Source organism: Cornus florida, unplaced genomic scaffold (assembly GCF_030987335.1).
Source record: "Cornus florida cultivar Cherokee Brave unplaced genomic scaffold, ASM3098733v1 CherokeeBrave_3.0.0_Hap2_Chr01, whole genome shotgun sequence".
Taxonomy (NCBI): domain Eukaryota; kingdom Viridiplantae; phylum Streptophyta; class Magnoliopsida; order Cornales; family Cornaceae; genus Cornus; species Cornus florida.
The window spans coordinates 38,188,155-38,208,994 of record NW_026775571.1 but is presented as its reverse complement, the minus strand read 5'-3'; the positions used below and the strand labels follow the sequence as shown (position 1 = coordinate 38,208,994).

At 33.8% G+C, this 20,840-nt stretch overlaps 1 protein-coding gene and 1 non-coding gene across 2 annotated transcripts; both read right to left on the bottom strand.

The window, feature by feature from the left end:
* Positions 1-15,913: 15,913 nt before the first annotated feature.
* On the bottom strand, positions 15,914-15,985 carry TRNAP-UGG (transfer RNA proline (anticodon UGG)). Its single transcript has one exon. It is a non-coding gene; the product is annotated as a tRNA-Pro (tRNA).
* Positions 15,986-16,170: 185 nt separating this feature from the next.
* On the bottom strand, positions 16,171-18,666 carry LOC132294964 (pentatricopeptide repeat-containing protein At2g36980, mitochondrial). Its single transcript, XM_059793020.1, has one exon. It carries the CDS (start codon positions 18,251-18,253, stop codon positions 16,373-16,375), a length of 1,881 nt encoding a protein of 626 aa, XP_059649003.1. The 5' UTR covers positions 18,254-18,666; the 3' UTR covers positions 16,171-16,372.
* Between the last annotated feature and the right edge of the window lie 2,174 nt (positions 18,667-20,840).

Sequence of the window (20,840 nt, the reverse complement as noted above, 5' to 3'; positions counted from 1 at the left end):
AGCTGGAAGAAACTAAATGATAAATCCTCAACTAATATTGAAATAATCATCTAAATAGAAAAACTAATAAAATAATCCAAAACCATCAGATATCATTACAACTCGGGAATCCATCCATTGGACCCCTAATAATATCCAAACAGAAATAACTAAAATGAAACAAATTCAATAACTAAAACATGAGGAAGAGTCATATGCAAATACGGAAGAGTGAATGACTATATCTGCTTAGCACGAACAGACTCTATCCCTAGAGCTGACGAACACCTGAAAAATAATGGTGGGTCAGGTCCACAAACAAATTCTACTCTACTATAATCCAAGCAGAGACTCGATACCCGTATACATCCTAGTTAACTCAACAATAATTAGTAATCCATAAATATATATATAGATCCACACTAACGGGTTACCGTTGGAGTATAGGACGGACTCCACCTAAATAGAAGGTAACATGCAAAATGCACAAGTAATAGGCATAAGTAACTCAACCTACCAGGGTTCTCAACACTCCTATGACTAACGAAACTTCCCAGGGCAGTATACACTCCCTAATCATAGATTCTGAGTCTTAAGCTCATATCATGGCAACATAATCATATATATAAAGTCCGTAAGCACAAAAATAAAAATGTCATCCATCTGATAAGTGGCCTGACATAAATAAGGAGGACTTAACTCTATGGTTAATCCATTCCCTTATATCCAAGTAGGTAGGACTTAACTTTTATTAGTTAATCCATCCCCTAAGATGCCACCATCCCATACTGGTGCATCACATCCATACAGGCCAATAATTAATGAAATAATTAAAATAAAACATCAATTAATTCCAGAGATAAACATAATTACAGTCAGACAACTAACTGAATTTATTACTACTAATACATGATAAACATTATATAAAATCCATAAAATTTCTTAGAACAATTTCAATAATGAATTAATCATTTATCAACATGTAAATTTAACTAAAATTTCATATTGATCACTTTCGTAACATATAGACATACAATAGGCATTCTGGGATTTTAATTAGTTCATTGAAGCCATTTGAAACCTCCATAACAGTCTAAGCAACTTCCAAAAACTCCAAACCTTCAATACAGTGGCCTAAAACCCTTCCCGTAGGGTTCCAGCAAGGGAGCCACCTCCATTCTGAATGGAGCCATCTCCACTCCTGTTATTCTCCATCTTTTTCGTCTTCGGCGAGTTCTAATCCCTCTGTACTCCATTGCTAATGGTCCCAAGGGTCTAAACTTGTCCTACATCATCCCAGTAATATATATAAAGTTGATATGCATCATAAACAAAAATTACAACAAGATTTTAGGCGAGAATTATCAAGATCAAGAAAAATATAGAACATACATATAACATTGATTTAAATCTGTTTAAGCATGCATACAAGATCAATTAATTGTCTATTTAAACCCTGGAATTATCCTAGGTATGTATAAAACACAAGTCTAAGGGAAGGAGTAAGAGAAAAACTTGCCTTCAAGGTTTCAAAATGAAAACCTTAAACTCCCTTCTTCTCTGATTGTTCCCGCGACCCTTGGTGGCCTTCAAACCTCTCTGCTACACACCCTAGTCCGCGCATAACCCTCTCTTTCTCCCCTTGGGTTCGACCTTGAATTCTCTTGGTCGAATCTCCTTCTTCCTCACCAAACTCTCGGCTCTTACTTTCTATGCCTCTCTGTTTCTCACATCCTTTCTCTATGTCTGCTTAATGGATTTATAACAACCCTATGCAGACTCATAATATGTATATATATAGGCATAAAATAAAACCTTAATCTCATTCCTTCCCTAACTCTAATATAACGGAAAATAAATTTAAAAGAAAATAAAATACATATCTATATAACTTCGAAGTTTGTAACGTGAATACACACACAAACACACACATATATATATAATTTACTTATATCTATTTATATAAACTAACTATATTCATTAATATTAATTATTTAGAATACTAATAAATATAATATCCTAGGATACATATATACCCATATATATATGTACCACTATTCATGGGTAATTATCTGTACCCACTGATAACACTGTCCAAGTAGTCCATGTGACCCATGTGTTTGGTCCATTACTTCTATCCATATCCATTTAAAATAAAAGAGAATAAAATAAAACAAACATTTAAGTCCTAACAAATAATTACAAGTAAACACCTAACATAAGCCAACAAATACTAATCATTTACCATACAATATAAAAAAAACAACTTATTTCAAATAACCACATAAACAATTAATTCAAATAAGTAATTAAACAAATAGCTAAGAAATCAAATAAATAATATAAAAATGTAAATAAAATAATTAAATAAATACCGAGACTATCCTTTTAAAATTAGGGGTATTACATGGTAGGTTTGTCTTGGGTTCGGCTTGGTGGTGTGTGTGTGTGTGTGCGCGCGGCGGTGGTGGTTATGGTGGTGTGTGTGCGCGGCGATGGTTGTGGTGGTGGTGGTTCGATTGTTGGTGGTGATGGCGGTGGTAATGGTGGGTTTATCTGGTTCGCGATGGTGGGTGGTGTATAGTGACAGAAAAGGTATGGGATGAAGGGGGTGGCGATGGGGGATTGTGTAGTGTGATACCTCTCGACTTCGAGACATGGGTTGATCAGACTCAAGCCCAACCCGAGAAAATATCAAATTGTTAAAGTATTTAATAAGCATGGAATACAAAACAAATTAAGAATAAAGAATAAAGTTGAAAGATAACTAAATAATAAATTCTTAAATAATTAATCCAATAATAATCTTCCAATGAACTCAATCCTCTGATACCAGTAATTGATTAAAATTACAACTTGGGAATCCATCATGTGGACTCCTAATTCAAAGTCCAACTGAAATAATTAAAATCCAAAACTAAAACATAAATAAGGAAAATCCATGTAGAGTCGGAAGAGTGAATAGACCGTCTCTGCTCAGCACGAACAATCCCTAAGCCTGGAACTGACGAACATCTAATAAATAATGGTGGGTCAGGCCCACAAACAAGTTCTAATCTACTACATCCCAAACAGAGAGTTAGAACTCATATACATCATAATTAATTCAACAATAACTAATAGTCCATAAATATATATATACACACTAAAGGAGCTTCACTGGACTATAGGGTTACCTCAACCTGAATAATAGGCAACATACAAAACACACATATAGTGAGCATGAGTACGTAGACCTACCAGGGCACATAACTACATTATATCTAATTATACATCCCTGGCAATATACGCACCCTAACCACTGATCCTGAGACTCACGCTCATATCATGACATTTATTATAGATATATATAATGTCCATCCTATTCAAATAAAAAAAAAACTATTCAAGAATTATTTTAATAATATGTCATCCAACTATTCCATTAACTGGCACAAATAAGTATGACTTAACTATATAGTTAATCCATTCACTTATAAATATAAATAGGTTGGACTTAACTATTCCATGAATTCATCCTTAATATGCCCCTATCATATAATGGTGCACTAACCCAAATAATAACCAAACAAGGTTTCCATATCCATATACAGATGCAAATAATATTTTTACATCTACTCATCCAAACAAATATTATACAAATCATATATACATCATTTACATTTTAATAGCGAAAATAACAATTCTACGTAGCATGCATTTAATTTATATCATAAGAAATTAACATGCATCTCAATTAAATTGTATACCTCCATACTCTGATTAAATTCATTTAAATCTAAACAATTTATCATCCAGCCATATTCAACCATTAATTTAATCTTTTAAATTAATTAAATTCCATACCTAGCATATAAACTTTAAATCATGCATTTAAATCCTCCATGAATCTAATTAAATAATTTAAAACATGTAATAACAGATTCAAAGCTTCCATTCTACATCCCAGAATGTCCCAACAATGACAATACAGTATATAAACACGATCTTAACATTGTCAAAGACAATTCATGCATCAATTCATTAAATCATGCAAAAATTATACAAACCCATTAACATATAATCATACTTTATAAATATGATTTTTACGTGTAATTAGATTTATTAATTAAATTTTAAAAATCCTGAAATTAATCTAGACATGTATAGAACACGAATCAAAGAAGAATAGTTAGAAAAGAACTTGCCTTATGATTTTCAGATTGAAAATCTAAGTCTCATTCTTCCTTGTTTTAGCCATCTTCTTTGCCAAAACTTTCTTCTTTCTCTCTCTAAAACTCTCTTTAATATTTTATATGTGAATAGAGTTTTCTAACCTTTTTATGAGCCCCCAATACTCATATATATAGATAACTATAAAATCCTCTTCCCATTTCAACTTATAAAATATAAAATCTTATTTCCAATCCAACTTTCCTTAATTAAAATAAAGGAAAAAGGAAAATATAAAATATAAAATCATATTCCCAATCCAACTTACCTTAATTAAAATAAAGGAAAAGAAAAATAGAAAATATAAATATAAATATAAATATACAAAATCTGTTACATATATGTATATAATATATTTAATTATAATACATATAATTCTAACTTTTCATAAAAATAATAATAACAATACATATAATTTTAACTTTCCATAAAAATAATAATAACAATAGTAATTATTAAAACTATCCCTATATATATATTATCATAAATATATAAATACAACTATTCATGGGTAAATATCCATACACATTAAATCTCCTATCCAAGTAGTCCATAGGACCCAAATGATTGATCCATTACTACTATCCATATCCAACTCCTTTTAAAATAAAATAAAATAAAACAAACAATTTAAATACAAATAAACACATAACATGTAAATAAATAAATACACATTATCACTTAGCATTTAAATAAATCAATTCATACCAATAATTAATTAAAATAACATTTAAGCACATAAATTAATTTAAACAAATAATTTAATTAAAAACATATACACAAATAGCCACGTAATCAAATAAATCATTAAATCAATTAAAAATGCAATAAAAAAAAGTTAAATACCAAGACTATCCTTTTAAAATTAGGAGTATTACATGTAGTGACAGGGAGTACATGCTTAGAGAAAGATTGAAAATTGAAGGTTATTTTGGTCCTTCGAAACTTAGTTTTTAGGGTTGTATTAGTAATTTACTATTTGTTGACCAAGTTAAAGGTTTAAATGGTCATTTTCTTAGATAAAGGGGTGTGTATGTAAACTTTTGAAACCTCAGGGGGTGTCATTATAAACGAGTGCGTTGACCGTCCATTGAGTAGCGTGACCCAAACTTAAGGGGGTGTGAGTGCAATTTACCCTAAATTTTATATTGATAAACCCACTACATTTTTCAATTAGTATAAAGAAGAAAAATTCTTTAATTTGGTCAAATTGAACAATGAAATGAATAAACAACCATTACGATTATATATATATATATATATATATATATATATATATATAAAACATAAAATATATAGGAGGAAATGCCACATCATTAAAACTTGTGGGCATTAATTTCAAAACTATATCTTTCCCATCTTCTTCTGCGTCATGTTTCGGTATGTTTAATCCGGTCGTCGCCCTCTCAATCCTTGCCCCTTGCATTTCGCATTATCTCGTATTGTCTGCTTCAGCAATAACGGGTTGGCTAGCATCCATGTATTATTTTAAAGTCGAAACTATCATCACCGCCAACAACATGCGTATTATTTTTTCTTTTATATTTTTTATAATATATTTAATTATATATATTTTTGGGTTAATTCCACCTACACCCCCTGACCTTTGCTAATATTTCACTTATCTACGTTTCATAATTTCACTTACACCCCTCGTCAGTGACGGCCGTCCACTCTACTAACGGAAATATATGATTTTACTATATTGCCCATGAATTATATATTAATATTTATAATAAAATGTATTTAAAACTAAAAAGTCTGAACTACCCTTTAATTACCGTCATCCTGGTGGTGTCTTTATGTTCATCTTCTTCTTTCGAATCAAGCACTGGACTAGTGACACATATGGCCTTCTTCTCCATCTACATCCGCAACTTCTCCGTCAATGGTGTCGGCATGCTCGTCGGCATTGGCGCCTCCATGCGCCGTCCATATATATGTTGGGAAACGTGCTAGTTTTAAAAACTTTTCGAGGGATTTTAATTCATAGATCTTGATTCATTACATAGAGACAAGTTTTATGCAAAAATAAAACATGATGTATCATTTAATTAAAAGATTGAATACTTACATCAAGATTTGAGTAAACTTTAGATCTCTCCTCTAAAGTGAATGTTCTCACCTATTGTAGATCCCTTTTGTTAGACACCTTTTCCATGGATCTCCATCTTCTTGGTAATGGTCTTGCCTTTAGGAATCACTCATAAGCCTCCATGAATGACCTTGAAAAACTAGGCTTGTGGGAGCCTCCATTAGATGAAAACACTAACCCTAATTTTCTAGAGAGAGAAAATTTATTCCTTTTTTTCCTTCTCATAAAAAATCACCCCTAAAATATACATAGACCATGTATATTTATAGGCAACAAAAAAAATAAAGAAAAGGAAACAACAAATCCTTCTCAATCTCTAATTCACATGTCTCAAATCTAATATGATTCCAATATCAAGTTGGGCTATGAGTGAGAATCCATTGGGCCTATTATTTTATTGGCTACAATGAATTAATTGAATTGGGTCCATGGACCGGGCCAATTATTAATTCATTGTAGCCAATAAAATAATAGGCCCAATGGATTCTCACTCATAGCCCAACTTGATATTGGAATCATATTAGATTTGAGACATGTGAATTAGAAATTGAGAAGGATTTGTTGTTTCCTTTTCTTTATTTTTTTTGTTGCCTATAAATATACATGGTCTATGTATATTTTGGGGGTGATTTTTTATGAGAAGGAAAAAAAGGAATAAATTTTCTCTCTCTAGAAAATTAGGGTTAGTGTTCTCATCTAATGGAGGCTCCCACAAGTCTAATTTTTCAAGGTCATTCATGGAGGCTTATGAGTGATTCCTAAAGGCAAGACCATTACCAAGAAGATGGAGATCCATGAAAAAGGTGTTTAGCAAAAGGGATCTACAATAAGTGAGAACATTCACTTTAGAGGAGAGATCTAAGGTTTACTCAAATCTTGATGTAAGTTTCAATCTTTTAATTGAATGATACATCATGTTTTATTTTTGCATAAAACTTGTCTCTATGTAATGAATCAAAATCTATGAATTAAAATCCCTCGAAAAGTTTTTAAAACTAGCACGTTTCCCAACAGTGGTATCAGAGCATGGTTTGATTCATTACTAGAGATCATATTTTTATCAAAATTCATCATTCATGGATCCAGAATTATATTCATATATATTTTGAATGATGTATGTTGATGTATGATTTAATATGTTGATATATATTGATACATGATGATGTATGTATAATTGTGAATGAATGATGATGTATGTTTGGGCCATGGATGAAGCTTATAGGTTATTTGAATGTAATTTTATCATTGGATGAATGTAATTAAGGCTTTGATTTAGCCGTTTGAAAGTTCAATGATGTAATTTAATTTTTTCCATTGTATTTCAAATTGTAAATATTTTTAAAGCCATGCAATCTTCGTCAAAGGATGCTATGAAGCTTCAAGAATGTCCAAGAGGGTTAAATTAGGCTTAAGGAATTTTCTGGAATTTTTTCGGAATTTTTCAGAATTTTTCTGAAATTTTTTGGGCTTAAATTTAATTTCTGAAATTTTTTTATAAATTTTTATTATTTTTCGGGGATTTTCTGGCGACCGGAGAGTCGTCGGCGGCAAGGGAAGCGTCGGAGTAAGTGGCAGCTGCTCCAGCGCAACAAGGTCTTCATGCACCCGCAACAGGAGCCGTAGGATCAAAGTCAACAAGGGTAGGATGATCTAATGCTTCGCAGGAGAGTGAGCATACATGGAGCACAAGTGTCGGCGCTCGGGGACCACGCGCCAGCAAAGACTAGCGCCACATGGCGCGTTGCAGCCCGTGCAACGCCTTGCAAGCTTTCCCAATCGCATCCAGGCGCGTGAGTAACACGCGCTGGTCATTCCAGCACCCTTCAGGCGCGTGGCAACGCGTGAAGGCACGTGCCACGCGCTGCTAGACTTCCCCAGCGCGTGCCAGCGCGTGGGTACATGCTGAGCACTCTCCGGGCACGTTCTATGCACTGTTCTACCTCTTCAGGCGCATACCAACCTCCTTCAGGTGTTTGCAAGCCGACGAAGGACCCTCGCGCAATACTTAGAGCAATAGAATATTAAAAGCTGATTCCATTGGCCATTTTTATTTGCTTTATCTGTTATTTATTGATGTATGTAATGCATGGAATAGATAATTGTGTATTAATTATTATTCATGCATTGGATCCATGATATTTAATTAAATGACTTGATTTATATTAATTAAATTATGAAAATTAAGTGGATCTGTTTACTAATTAATTTGAGGGCACTTATTGGGAAACGAAAAATTATTTTTGTAAATTATTTTTAAAGTGTGCTTCAAATTAAATATTAGTTAATCATTTAAAGTCCAAATATTTTCTAAATTTAATTGGATTAAAATCAAGACGTTTTGCATGCATCATATCATGTATTTGAATAAAATGAAAACCCTAATTATGAATGATTAAAAATTGAGTGGAAGCGGGAATTTTTATACATTACCCCATTGCCTTCGTTATTAATACCATTGTAATTAGATTTTCAAAAATAAGGCCCCACGCATGATTTGAAGAGTCTTAATATTACAAGAATGGTTGTCTCATGAAAACAATAATATTAAATGTTCATTGTAATTAGATCTTTAAAAATAAGGCCCTACGCATGATTTAAAGAGTATAGATTATAATGACAAGATATTTAATATTTTTATTTTTCATTAGAGTTTTAATAATGTTATACACTCAATCTAAAATCAATAGTGTTAGCTCCCCAACGGAGTGGTCTACACTAGGTAATTTTAGAAAGGCTAAACATAATTGGGAATCATTTCATATAGATAGACAAGGCATTGTCTTAAAAGATATGGAGATGATGGAATTTGCCCGCCAATAGCAATAATGAACTTCGCTAACCGAATAAGTTATTGGCGTATTGGTTATCCGATTTTCATGCAGTTATTAAGGGACCCACATATTATTATTTTAATGGAAGTGCTCACCTAATAGCAAATGAATCCCAACAATAGTAATAATGAACTCCTCCATCAGGATAAGTTATTGACGTATTGATTGGATGATTTATTATGGTACGAAGTTGAGGTACCCACATTAATTAAAATGGATTGTTTACCAATAATGATAATGATCTCTTATTCTATTTGAGATTTGTTATATTATGTGGCTAACAAACTCATTTTAATTTTAAATATGCATGATAGTATTAATAATTCACCTTACATATTGTATGAATGCATTTATATTCAGATTAATTATGTATAATCCAGTTTATCTACTTGCTTACATATTCAATGTATGTGGACCTCTTTTATAATGACTGGAAAAGGAACTTAGATATTTTATTCACAATGTAAGAGTACAAAATGTATTTAATACTCCTATACCTAATTCCTTTATTTTAAGATACTTAATGAAATGTTTTAGTGAGATTAGATAGGGCATATGCCTAAGTACTGTGTCAAATTTAAATACCATCAAGATAGCCTGAGGATCTCCAGTTTGATATCGGATTTTGAAAAATGATTGTTTATTATTTAAAAATTGAACTGGAGGTCAATAGGGCTGACTTGAATGGTAAGTTTCAAATTGACATGATTATTGCCTTGTTACCAAATTCGTTCGGCTCTTTCAGAGTAGACTAAATAAGGAATCAGTTTGAGTTCACACTCGTTGATATTCTTATAGAATTGGTAACAGATAAAGGGATAATCAAAAGTATAGGTGTTCCTATTAATCTAACCTAGTCTATACCATCTTCTTCTAGGCCCAAGTGGAAGGGCAAAGTAAAGAAGAGGGATGATAATAGGACTAGGCTAGCACAAAACATGGGTATTCAAAAAAGGTTAAAAGGAATAAGGCAGTGCATGTTGAGGGCGAAGGAAATTGTTTCTTTTGCCGTTAACTAAAACACTCAAAGACGAACTGTCTAAGCAATGACGTGGCATAGGAAAATATATATTTAATCATTGAGCCATGTTATGTGGTTGCATCTATTAATTCCTGATGGATAGATTCTGGAGCCACTAAACATATTTGCAATTCGTTGCAAGGATTTCAAGAATCCAGAAGTCTCGATGATGTGGATATATATTTGTCTTTTAACCTGATGCTAAGGTTGTAGCAAAGTCAGTGGGAGTATTACATCTGAAATAAGATAGTATGATGATATTAGTATTAGAGAACTATCTTTATGCACAGAAGTTAGACGCTATCTAATTCTTGTTTCACTTATGGTTTATAAAAACTGGATTGTTATTTTGTAAAACTGGTTTTATAAGATTGAATAGATATGCGATTGCTTCTGGTGCATTGAAAGATGGTTAATATACTATAATCACAAGCTCTTATGATTTGCAGGATGTAGAAACTAATGTTGCATCTTCTAGATTAAATGTTAAGAGAAAATTTGTTATTCCTGACTCATTGTATTTTTTGGTGTCTATTTTTGGGTTGTAATCAATCAAAATGAGATTCAAAGATTGGTCAAAGAATGTTTATTACCTAGTGAGGCAGAGGAGCCTAAACCAAACTTGTGAATCATGTTTTGAAGGATAAATAACTCTAAGGGCTTAATCAGCCAAATGAAATAGACATAAAGAACAATTGGAGTCAGTACACACGGACACGTGTGGTCTTATGAACATCCAATCAAGATTACTCACGTTTTGGATAAATTTACTTGTTGCGACGCAAGTCTTATACTTTTGGTATATTCCGAGAGGGTCAAGACTGATGTGGAACACAGATTAGGTAAACTTATCAAGACACTTCGATCTGATCGAGGATATGAGTATTTCTTGGGATAGTACAAAGACTATATGGTCAATGAAGGTGTTGTGTACCAGTTTTTCGCAATTGATGCTAAATTAATTTAGGTGTCAAATAGGAATAACAGAATTCCACTTAACATGGTTAGATCTATGATTAATTATGTCACATTATCTCTTTCATTTAAGAGTTTAGCGTTAATGACATCGATGCGCATTATGAACTGCATTCCATATTAGTCTGTCTCAAGGATACCGTTGAGCTATGTTTTTGACTAAATCTTAGTTTGAATCACATGCACATATGGGGTAGTTTTGCACATGTGCGCTTGATATGGACAAGTAAGTTGGAAACAAATCATACGCATGATAGATTTGATAGCTACTCTAAAATGTCACTAGGATGGATTATTTTATGATCTCAATGATAAAATTTGATTGTTTACACTCACTGTTTATCTATAGGAGAATCATATTATGAATCACATACCTACTAGCATAGTGTTAGAGAATATGGTAAGAGTACCAGATGTACCACATATGAACATACTAAGTATAGAGATTTAGAATTATAGATGAATTCCCGTTTGATGCGTCAGCATCATCTAGTACACAGATTCCTTCATCGGTACATTGATGTAGTGGGAGGATAATTATCCAATTCGACAGAATCATATTTTTAGGTGAGACCGTTATGGACATTCCTGTTAAACATGAGTTGGACCCAGTAAGCTACACGGAAGCGTGAACCGATATGGATACAGATCGTTTTGGCGAGTTACTATGAAATCAGAGTTGGAATCTATGTATTCTAATAAATTTTGGGATCTTGTAGAACTTTCTAGTAGGGTGATACCTATGGAAGGCAAGTTAATCTACAAAAAGATACCAGAAGATTTCTTAGTGCATAAATCATGAGTGTACAAGGGAATGTCATTATTTTTCTAATTCTATATATATTGATGACATCCTACTCATTTATAATGACGTGGAACTTTTGTCATCAATAAAAAGGTAGTTGTTCAGTTACTTTTAAATGAAGGATTCTCAAAATGTAAGCTATATTCCTAAGATCAAGCTTTTGCAAGATTAGGTTAAAAGGAAAATAGGCTTATCTTAATAATCCTACATGATAAAGTTTTGACTAGGTTTGGTATGCATAACTTAAAGAATGAGTTCTTACTTAATTGATATGGATTGCTCTCTCTATTAAGTAGTTTTCCAAGACTAGCAGAGGAGATTGAGCAAATGAGACTGAAACTATATGCTTTGGCATATGAGAGTCTCATATATGCCATGGTCTATACTAAATAGGACATCCACTACATTGTAGGGATAGTCAGATGATATCAGTCCAATCCTGGACTTGATAACTGGTCTGTTGTGAAAAATATCATTAAGTATCTAAGGAGGACTAAGGATATCATACTCAGTTATGGATGTGATGATATGGTCCTAGTTAGGTATGCTAGTTCTGATTTTCAATCAGAAGTAGATACTATGAGGTTCATGACTCAGTGTATGTTCATTTAATGGAAGGGAAATCAGTTGGTAAATTGTTAAGCAGATTTTAACTGCTGACTCAAACCTGCAGGTGGAATACATTGCAGCCTTAAAGGTGGCAAAAGAAGCCTATTGGTTTGATCTCACTGATTTAGAGGTTGTGGAGTATACTAGCCTGCCTATTAAGCTATGTTGCGATAATAGTGCAGAATTAGTCCAAACCAATGACCTTAGGTTCTATAGAGGAACAAGATACACTGAGAGGAAGTATCATGTTCTACATGATATTGTCCGGCAAGAAAATGTACTTGTAGCCAGAACATTGCATTGGAACACAACTTTGTTGATCCATTATCAAAGGTGTCATTGATCAATAATTTTGATCATCATCTGGATAACATTGGTGTAAGGTGCAATTTGAATTGGCTATGAGGGTAAGTGGGAGCTGTTGGGATTTATATGCCCTGGCATAGCAAATTCCTATTTGGATTAAAGTGACATAAGTTCATGACGTTTCTGAAATATTTATGTTTTTATACAATTGGTGAATTTAATGTATTATGTTTCGATTCATTATAGAATTGATAGTGTCCACTTGATTACAAGAGATATTTATATATGTATGTGATGGCGATCAATACATGAATATAAATAGTAATCATAAATGGTTCATAGTCGGTAATTATGGATGGACTCATAATTAATTAAGACTTGAACTGGATCCATGTTAGGTTGAGATATATTGCGAGAGCTGTCGTATGCAATTGCTCCCTATCACCGTCATGGCATTTGACTCTTAAGCATGAGAAAATTATAGACTCTTTTTCCATGGACCCAATTCAATTAATTCATAAATTAATTTCTACTCCACTAAAAGAAATTAATTGAACTCCAATTAAATAATAAATAACCACTAAGTCAATATTGCACTTTGACCCCTCTATGCATAATTAGTTATCGGATAAATAAAGCCATCAATCCGACTACTTAATTAATATATTTATTTTCATACCATTGATTATTTCTGACTCGATCACAATAAAAACATTTGTTTGACAAAAATAATAATCTAAATAAATAAATATATAATAAATCATTTTGTCTAAAAACATACGAAGGCCTTCGAATTTACTTTGTGATCAACCATAATCAATACAAAATAAATACAAGTAGCAATGATGCAAATATTGAAAATATAACCCTCTAACTATTAATTACATAACTACCCAAAGTGTCGGTCTAAGGATCCCGAAGAATCCGCCGAATAAATCAAAGTAATTATTAATTAATAAAAGAGTCTATAATTTTCTCATACTTAAGAGTCAAATGCCATGACGGTGATAGGGAGTAATTGCATACGACGGCTCTCGCAATATATCTCAACCTAACGCGGATCCAGTTTAAGTCTTAATTAATTATGAGTCCATCCATAATTACCGACTATGAACCATTTATGATTACTATTTATATTCATGTATTGATCGCCATCACATACATATATAAATATCTCTTGTAATCAAGCGGACACTGTCAATTCTATAATGAATCGAAACATAATACATTGAATTCACCAATTGTATAAAAACATAAATATTTCAGAAACGTCATGAACTTATGTCACTTTAATCCAAATAGGAATTTGCTATGCCAGGATATATAAATCCCAACAATACACAGTCCGACTACCCTCCACGTCGTCGATCAACACTTCGGCTCGCCTTTGTAGTACCCATCACCAGCGAAGCAGAGACAATTAAGGCTTGAAGACGCTGTTGGAGACTCCTGATTGAAGTGCGAAACGGATGGTCGATTGGTGATTGATTTATGATTTTAGAAAGATCAGGAGTGTTGGTGAGCGTTAAAATAGAGGAAGATTAAGGAGGAGGAGGCTAAAACTACGTATGATTGATGGTAGTGATATGGTGTTGCCGCCACTCCGCTGCCGTCTGTGATGGTGGTGATGCGGCGACCTTTGCCGTTGCTTCTCCTCCTTTGCATCCTTATGTATTGTGTTTGAGAGATACCCATTAGAATTTTCTTCAGATTGGGATGGATTGGACGGTGGTGGTGACCGTCATCAGTGAGATTTGCCGAGGTTTGTGGATACAAGGGTTAGAGATATCTCGTGTGATGTTAGCGAGAACATGTAATTTTTGTGGTGATGTAAGGCTAGTTTTGTTATTCTGCATTAGTTAATGGGGCTAAAGATGTCATTTTAGTCATTGGAAGGGCAAAACTGACTCTGTACTTATTTTTTCCTGTTGACATAATGACAAACCGTCAATGGCTTAACGATAAGGAGTAACTTGATACGTAAATCAAAAGTTCAGGGGAGGTAGGTAGAATATTGAAACGTAGATAGCGTGTAAATGAAATATTGGCAAAAGTCAAGGGGTGTAGGTAGAATTAACGCTATATTTTTTCTTACTTACATCAGCAAGGGCATTTTGAGATTTTTATAAAAAACAAAATTGGTCAAAATTAACAATTAGGAGCCAATTTGTTCCAATTTAAAAATAGGATTTATATACAAATACTTCTTCTGTTTTAAAAAGAATATCTCTTTTAATTGTGAGTCACAGTTCTCAAAAGAAACATTTACTTTGAGACAAAGATATCATTAAATAATAAGGGTGCTTTCTTGCACATTTTGTATATGATTAATGAATTTTTCGCATCTAATCCATATTTATATATTATCTAATACTATTGATAAAATCATAAAGAAAAATATTTTTTCTCTACTTTACAAACAAATATAAACTGTAGAAGAAAAAGAATATATGGTTAGATAAGGATCATAGCCTCCAACTCAATCATACTAACGGATTGCAAAATCATAAAGAACAATATTTTTTCTCTACTTTACAAACAAATATAAACTGTAGAAGAAAAAGAATATATGGTTAGATAGGGATCATAGCCTCCAACTCAATCATACTAACGGATTGCAAATGACTTTCGCATAAAAAAAAAAAAAAACAACCAGCTAACTAACTATTGATTTTAAGTTTTTAAACATTTAAATTAATTAGGTTGGCAGTTGAATATTTAATAGTTTTTAATCAATTTGCGATGTGAAACGTCTATAATTACAAATTTTATGTATGACCCTGAAGATTATAATTCATTATACATATATAATTTATAAAACTCAAACGTCAAAGGGTATTTGGTCTAGTGGTATGATTCTCGCTTAGGGAGGTCCCGAGTTCAATTATCGGAATGCCTCTTTATCCTGTTTTCCACTCTCTAATACCTAGAGAGGTATGCTAAAGTAACGGTGCACTCTATACTATTTCAGTCAAATATTAAAAAAAAAAAGGTGAAAAACCTCGAGAGGTATATGCTAAAGTGACGGTACTATTTCAGTCAAATTTTTTAAAAAAGGTTGAAAAGAAATAGAAAGAAAAGGGGCATTCCGAGAATCGAACTCGGGACCTCTCGCACCCAAAGCGAGAATCATACCACTAGACCAAATGCCCACCTTGGAAATAAGTTAACATAATTATTATATATAATCATTTCATGCGGTTTCATACATACAAAATCATTCTAACCACAATTTAAAACCCATTCTTGTTTCAAACTCCACTGAGATTTAAAACCCATTCTTGTTTCTTACAGCTAATTTCTTTGAGTTCTTTCTCTACTTTGACAAGTTCTAAAGTTATCAATAAAGGGAAATTTAACCCTAAAGGGATACAAGTTTCATAATGGGATAATGACCATCCTAACCCTAAAGGGAAATTTAAGAGTACACTTGGATTAAATTTTAAAACAAATATTTACCTTATATAAAGATACTCAACTTTCAAATATTAATTCTCTCTAGTAAAATTCGAACCCTTTTAAAGTGAAATTTTTCTTTTTCAAAATTCTTCCATCCCCACAAAAATAGAGCATGGGTTTCTCATTTCATATTCGAGGCACTGAAGTACTGGACATAACTCTTCCAGGTCTTGATGTGAATGCCTCCCAGACACAAAAGCCATCACCTTGTTTCTCACTTCAATCCAACTACAACCAGGCAGCTTCTTCACCCCTTCATCTGCCATTGCCTTCCTAACTACCTCTGCTTCCTTCCACTGCCCACTGGCGCAATACAAGTTCGACAACAGCACGAAATTCATCTCATTCCGAGGCTCCAAAACCTTCAAATCCACCCCTAACCTCGCCCCCATTTTCACTTCTCCGTGTGCTGTACATGCTCCGAAAAGAGCTTCAAGTGAGCTGATCTTCGCTGTACCTGTTCCCAAGTAGTTATTAGCGAATTCTCTTGCTTCTTCCAAGTACCCTCCTCGGCCAAGCATATCAACCATACATGTGACATGATCCATGTTGGGGGAAAGCCCATGCACTGAACTCATTGATTCAAAAAGAGCTCGACCTTTCTCTATAAGACCTGAATGGCTACAAGTAATCAGCAAACCAATGAAGGTCATTTCATCTGGTTTGATACCGGATAAAACCATTTCTTCGTAAAGCTGTAGAGCTTGGCCAGCCCATCCATGCAACCCATATGCAAACAACATTGTATTCCAGGAGATGATATCCTTGTAAAGAATATCATTGAAGGCTCGGCTCGAACCTTCTATGTCCCCACACTTAGCATACACATTAACTAAGCCATTGCCAACATAAACATAAGAATGGAAACCATGGTGAATTACACAACCATGGACCATTTTACCGTGTCCTAATGTTGCCAAATCAGAACATGCAAGCAGAACAGCCCCAAATGTAAAACTGTCCGGTTGGAAACCATTTCTCATCATATTAACGAAGAAGCTTATGGCTTCCTCTCCATGCCCATTTCTTGCATACCCAGCTATCATAGATGTCCATGAAACAGCATTCTTCTCGGGCGCCTGCTGAAAAACAAGGCATGCTTCATGCGTGTCTCCTGTTTTCATATGGGCATCGATAATTGCATTCCACGACACCTGAGTTAGAGTTTCAATGGACTCAAACACCTTCACAGCATCATCCTGGCAACTTAATTTGGCATAAAAACTAAGAATTGAATTGTTTGCCTCTGCTGCAGAGCCCCAACCACTCTTGAAAACAAATGCATGCACCATGCGACCGTAACAACATTCTCCTGATTCAGCACACGCATTCATGAGGGCACTGAATGTCCACTGATCCGGCTCACAGGAAACATATAGCATTCTTTTGAATAAATCCAAACACACTTCAATTTTCCCAAATCTAGCATAAGCGGCAATCATAGTGTTCCAAGCAATACACACCCTTTTTGGCATAGCATCTAAAACTTCACGAGCAACATCAAATAGACTAGCATTCGTATACGCAAACAAGAGCGAACACCACGACACTTCATTCCAAAAGCCCATCTCCTCAAAGACTATATTGGCACTATGAGGACTCAAACACTTCCCATACATATCAATAAGCGAATTGTTCACGGGCAATGAAGAGTAATACCCAAAAACAATAACCAAGGCATGAACTTTTTGTCCATAATGGAGCTCACAAGCACCAGAGCACGCACTCAGAGTGGCGGTGAAAGAGAAGTGGTCGGGCTTCGCGTTGGTGATTCTCATGTGGTGGAACAGAGAGAGTGCTTCGGGGTACAGACCCAGTTGAGAATATCCACTGAGCATTGCATTCCAAGCAACTGAGTCTCGGTGCGGCATTTCATCGAACAGTTTACGTGCCAATGCAATGCGACCTGATCTTGCTAGAGCTGTGATCTTAGATGTAATGTGGACCAAATGGGAATGCATGTAACTGTGGCAATAGATTCAAACAAACCCATCAACGTATTGCACAGGGAAAATGAACACCACAAAGGGGACTCTAAAGAAGAGAAGGAGAAGAGGAAAGAGGAGGAATGAATAGTTTGGGCTTTAAACAAGAGAGGAAAAGGAAAGAAAAAAAAAAGGAAATTATGAACTATTTTGTTTTCTTTTTTCTGAGATGGAGGGTGTTCGGCTTGTATCTCTTCTCATACTTACGCAATCGCACCAGATTATGAAAGAGGTTCAAGACTCTTTGGTTCTGTTTTATGACAATAGTTTTCTATTTTATTTTATAATTAAAAATTATATAAAAATATGTTTGGTTAATGGTGAGAATAACGGCCTTTTCTGTTTTAACTTTTAATTAAACAGTTATTATTTCTCGAGCTCTAAGGCATTACCCTATTTGATATGGGTGCGAATCCTCTTAGGTTACTTTGCCCTGCTGTCCCATGGTGCATATTATTTGGTTTATATTTGATCACGCCCTTATTTATTTAAGTGTCATTGAAATCGCGTTTGGATGCGATAATTACACAATATAGCTTACTCCCTCACCACCTTCATCTTCAGAATAAAGTATTCACATAATGTTGAATAATTGATGTCACACATAAATCTAATCCAAAAAATTAGAGATACCGGTCGACGCCTAAGGACCAGATATTGACCGAAAGCCACCAATTGGTCAATGTGTTGCCATTTTACGTCGACCGAGTCATGTAAAAAAAATAAAAATAAAAACCACACTCACCACTTTCGCCATCAAAAGAAAGTATTTACGTGTTCAATAACTAATGTCACACATTAATCTAATACAAAAAATTGGATATACCACTCAACGCCTAAGGACCAGATGTCGACCGAAAGCCCCCAACTGGTCAACATATATATAGCCACTTCACGTCAATCGAGTCTTGTATACATGGAAAAAAATAAGAAGCTATGACTCTTTTCATTATTTTGCTAAACATCAAGTATTTTTTATTGATTTGTGACATTAGTTATTGAACATTATGTAAATTCCCTATTTTTAGGGTGAATGTAGTACCAAATAAGTCAACATTCTTCACTTTTGTAATTGTGGCATCCAACCAAACGCGGTCTCAAGTTGAAGCAAAGACCCGTGTGATCAAATGTTAGTCAAGTAAAACAAACACGAGGGAACTTCATTGCAATGGCACATCAGATAATTTGCTCCCATTTGATAGAACAACATCCAACTTTTGGAGCTCGCGCCTTATTCAAGCTCCCTAATTTGTCAAGTAAGGAAAAAAAAAAAAAAAAAAATTCTTAGTTATTAGTTATTGAAAATTATTTTAATAAAAATAAACCAAACAGGTTTTAAAGGAGTTACAATAAAATGTTTCAAAGTTTTAAAGGCTAATAAAAAATTATTTATTTACATATTTATTATTTGCACACATACAAAGGGTAACTGGCTTTATAATCCAAACCATGACAGTGATTCAATCCCTTCTCTTATTGATTCCTCCGCCTCCACCTCCACCTCCACCTCTACCTCCACCTCCACCTGCCATGTTTGATACACGCGCGTATATATAAAGGAGATGTATTGTCTATGATTTCACACTGCAAATGTTTCCTCTACTCCATTCCTCCATATTCTTGTAAATTGGTGAATCCTGCATATTGCAGCTTCCAAACGAACCACACTTGCCAAAAATGTTACATTCATTTTTTTGAGCCAATCGTACGTCTTTCCAATTCTTCTCTCCAACATCGAAGTACTTTGCCACAAAAATTCCATCAGAAATTCAAGAAAGAGTAAAAAAGTTACATTTGTAGTCGTGTAAGTTACATACACAGTTCCTTCTTTATCATCTACCTACAACATTAACAGTGTAATAGTATACTGTTGGGATTATATGCCCTACAAGCCAATTATTTATTATTAATTCGATATTTTATTAATAAATATGATATTCATGTATTGGGCTTTACATATATTTGCATGAGATGCATTATTATCCTCAGGTTGCATTATAGGTGACTTAAGTGTGTAAATGAGATTTACAGGCAGGAGATTTTGGCTCACCGGTTTCTTGCACCTTGGCATTGTTCGCAGTCAGTGATAAAAGTTGGGTACTTTTATCTATAAGACTGTAACACATTTGACCTCTATAAGATAGAATGGTTTGTCTTGATCATTGGGGTAGTTGACTCTAAGGCAGTGTGTTGGTGTACTTGGGGTACACTGAACTGGATCACCGTAAGATCATACCATACAAATTACTGTTATTATTTTGGTGTGATTCTTAACTATTAGACATATTAAGCTTTAAATCCTCAGAGGTTTAGTGGACTCAAGTTTCAGTATTGGTCACTTTGACTTACCAACATGTGAGATCCTTTAAGATAAATACCATAGTATCTTGGGTGGCTAATGTTGGAGCTCTGGGAACACAAATGCTCAACATGGAATCCACACTCTTTATAAGAGTTAGAATATCCCCTTGGTACAATTTAATAAGTTTGATCACTAGAACCTGGAAAGGACATTTTAGTAAAATGTTTACTAAATTATTTTTCTATTATTTATTTAGAAAAA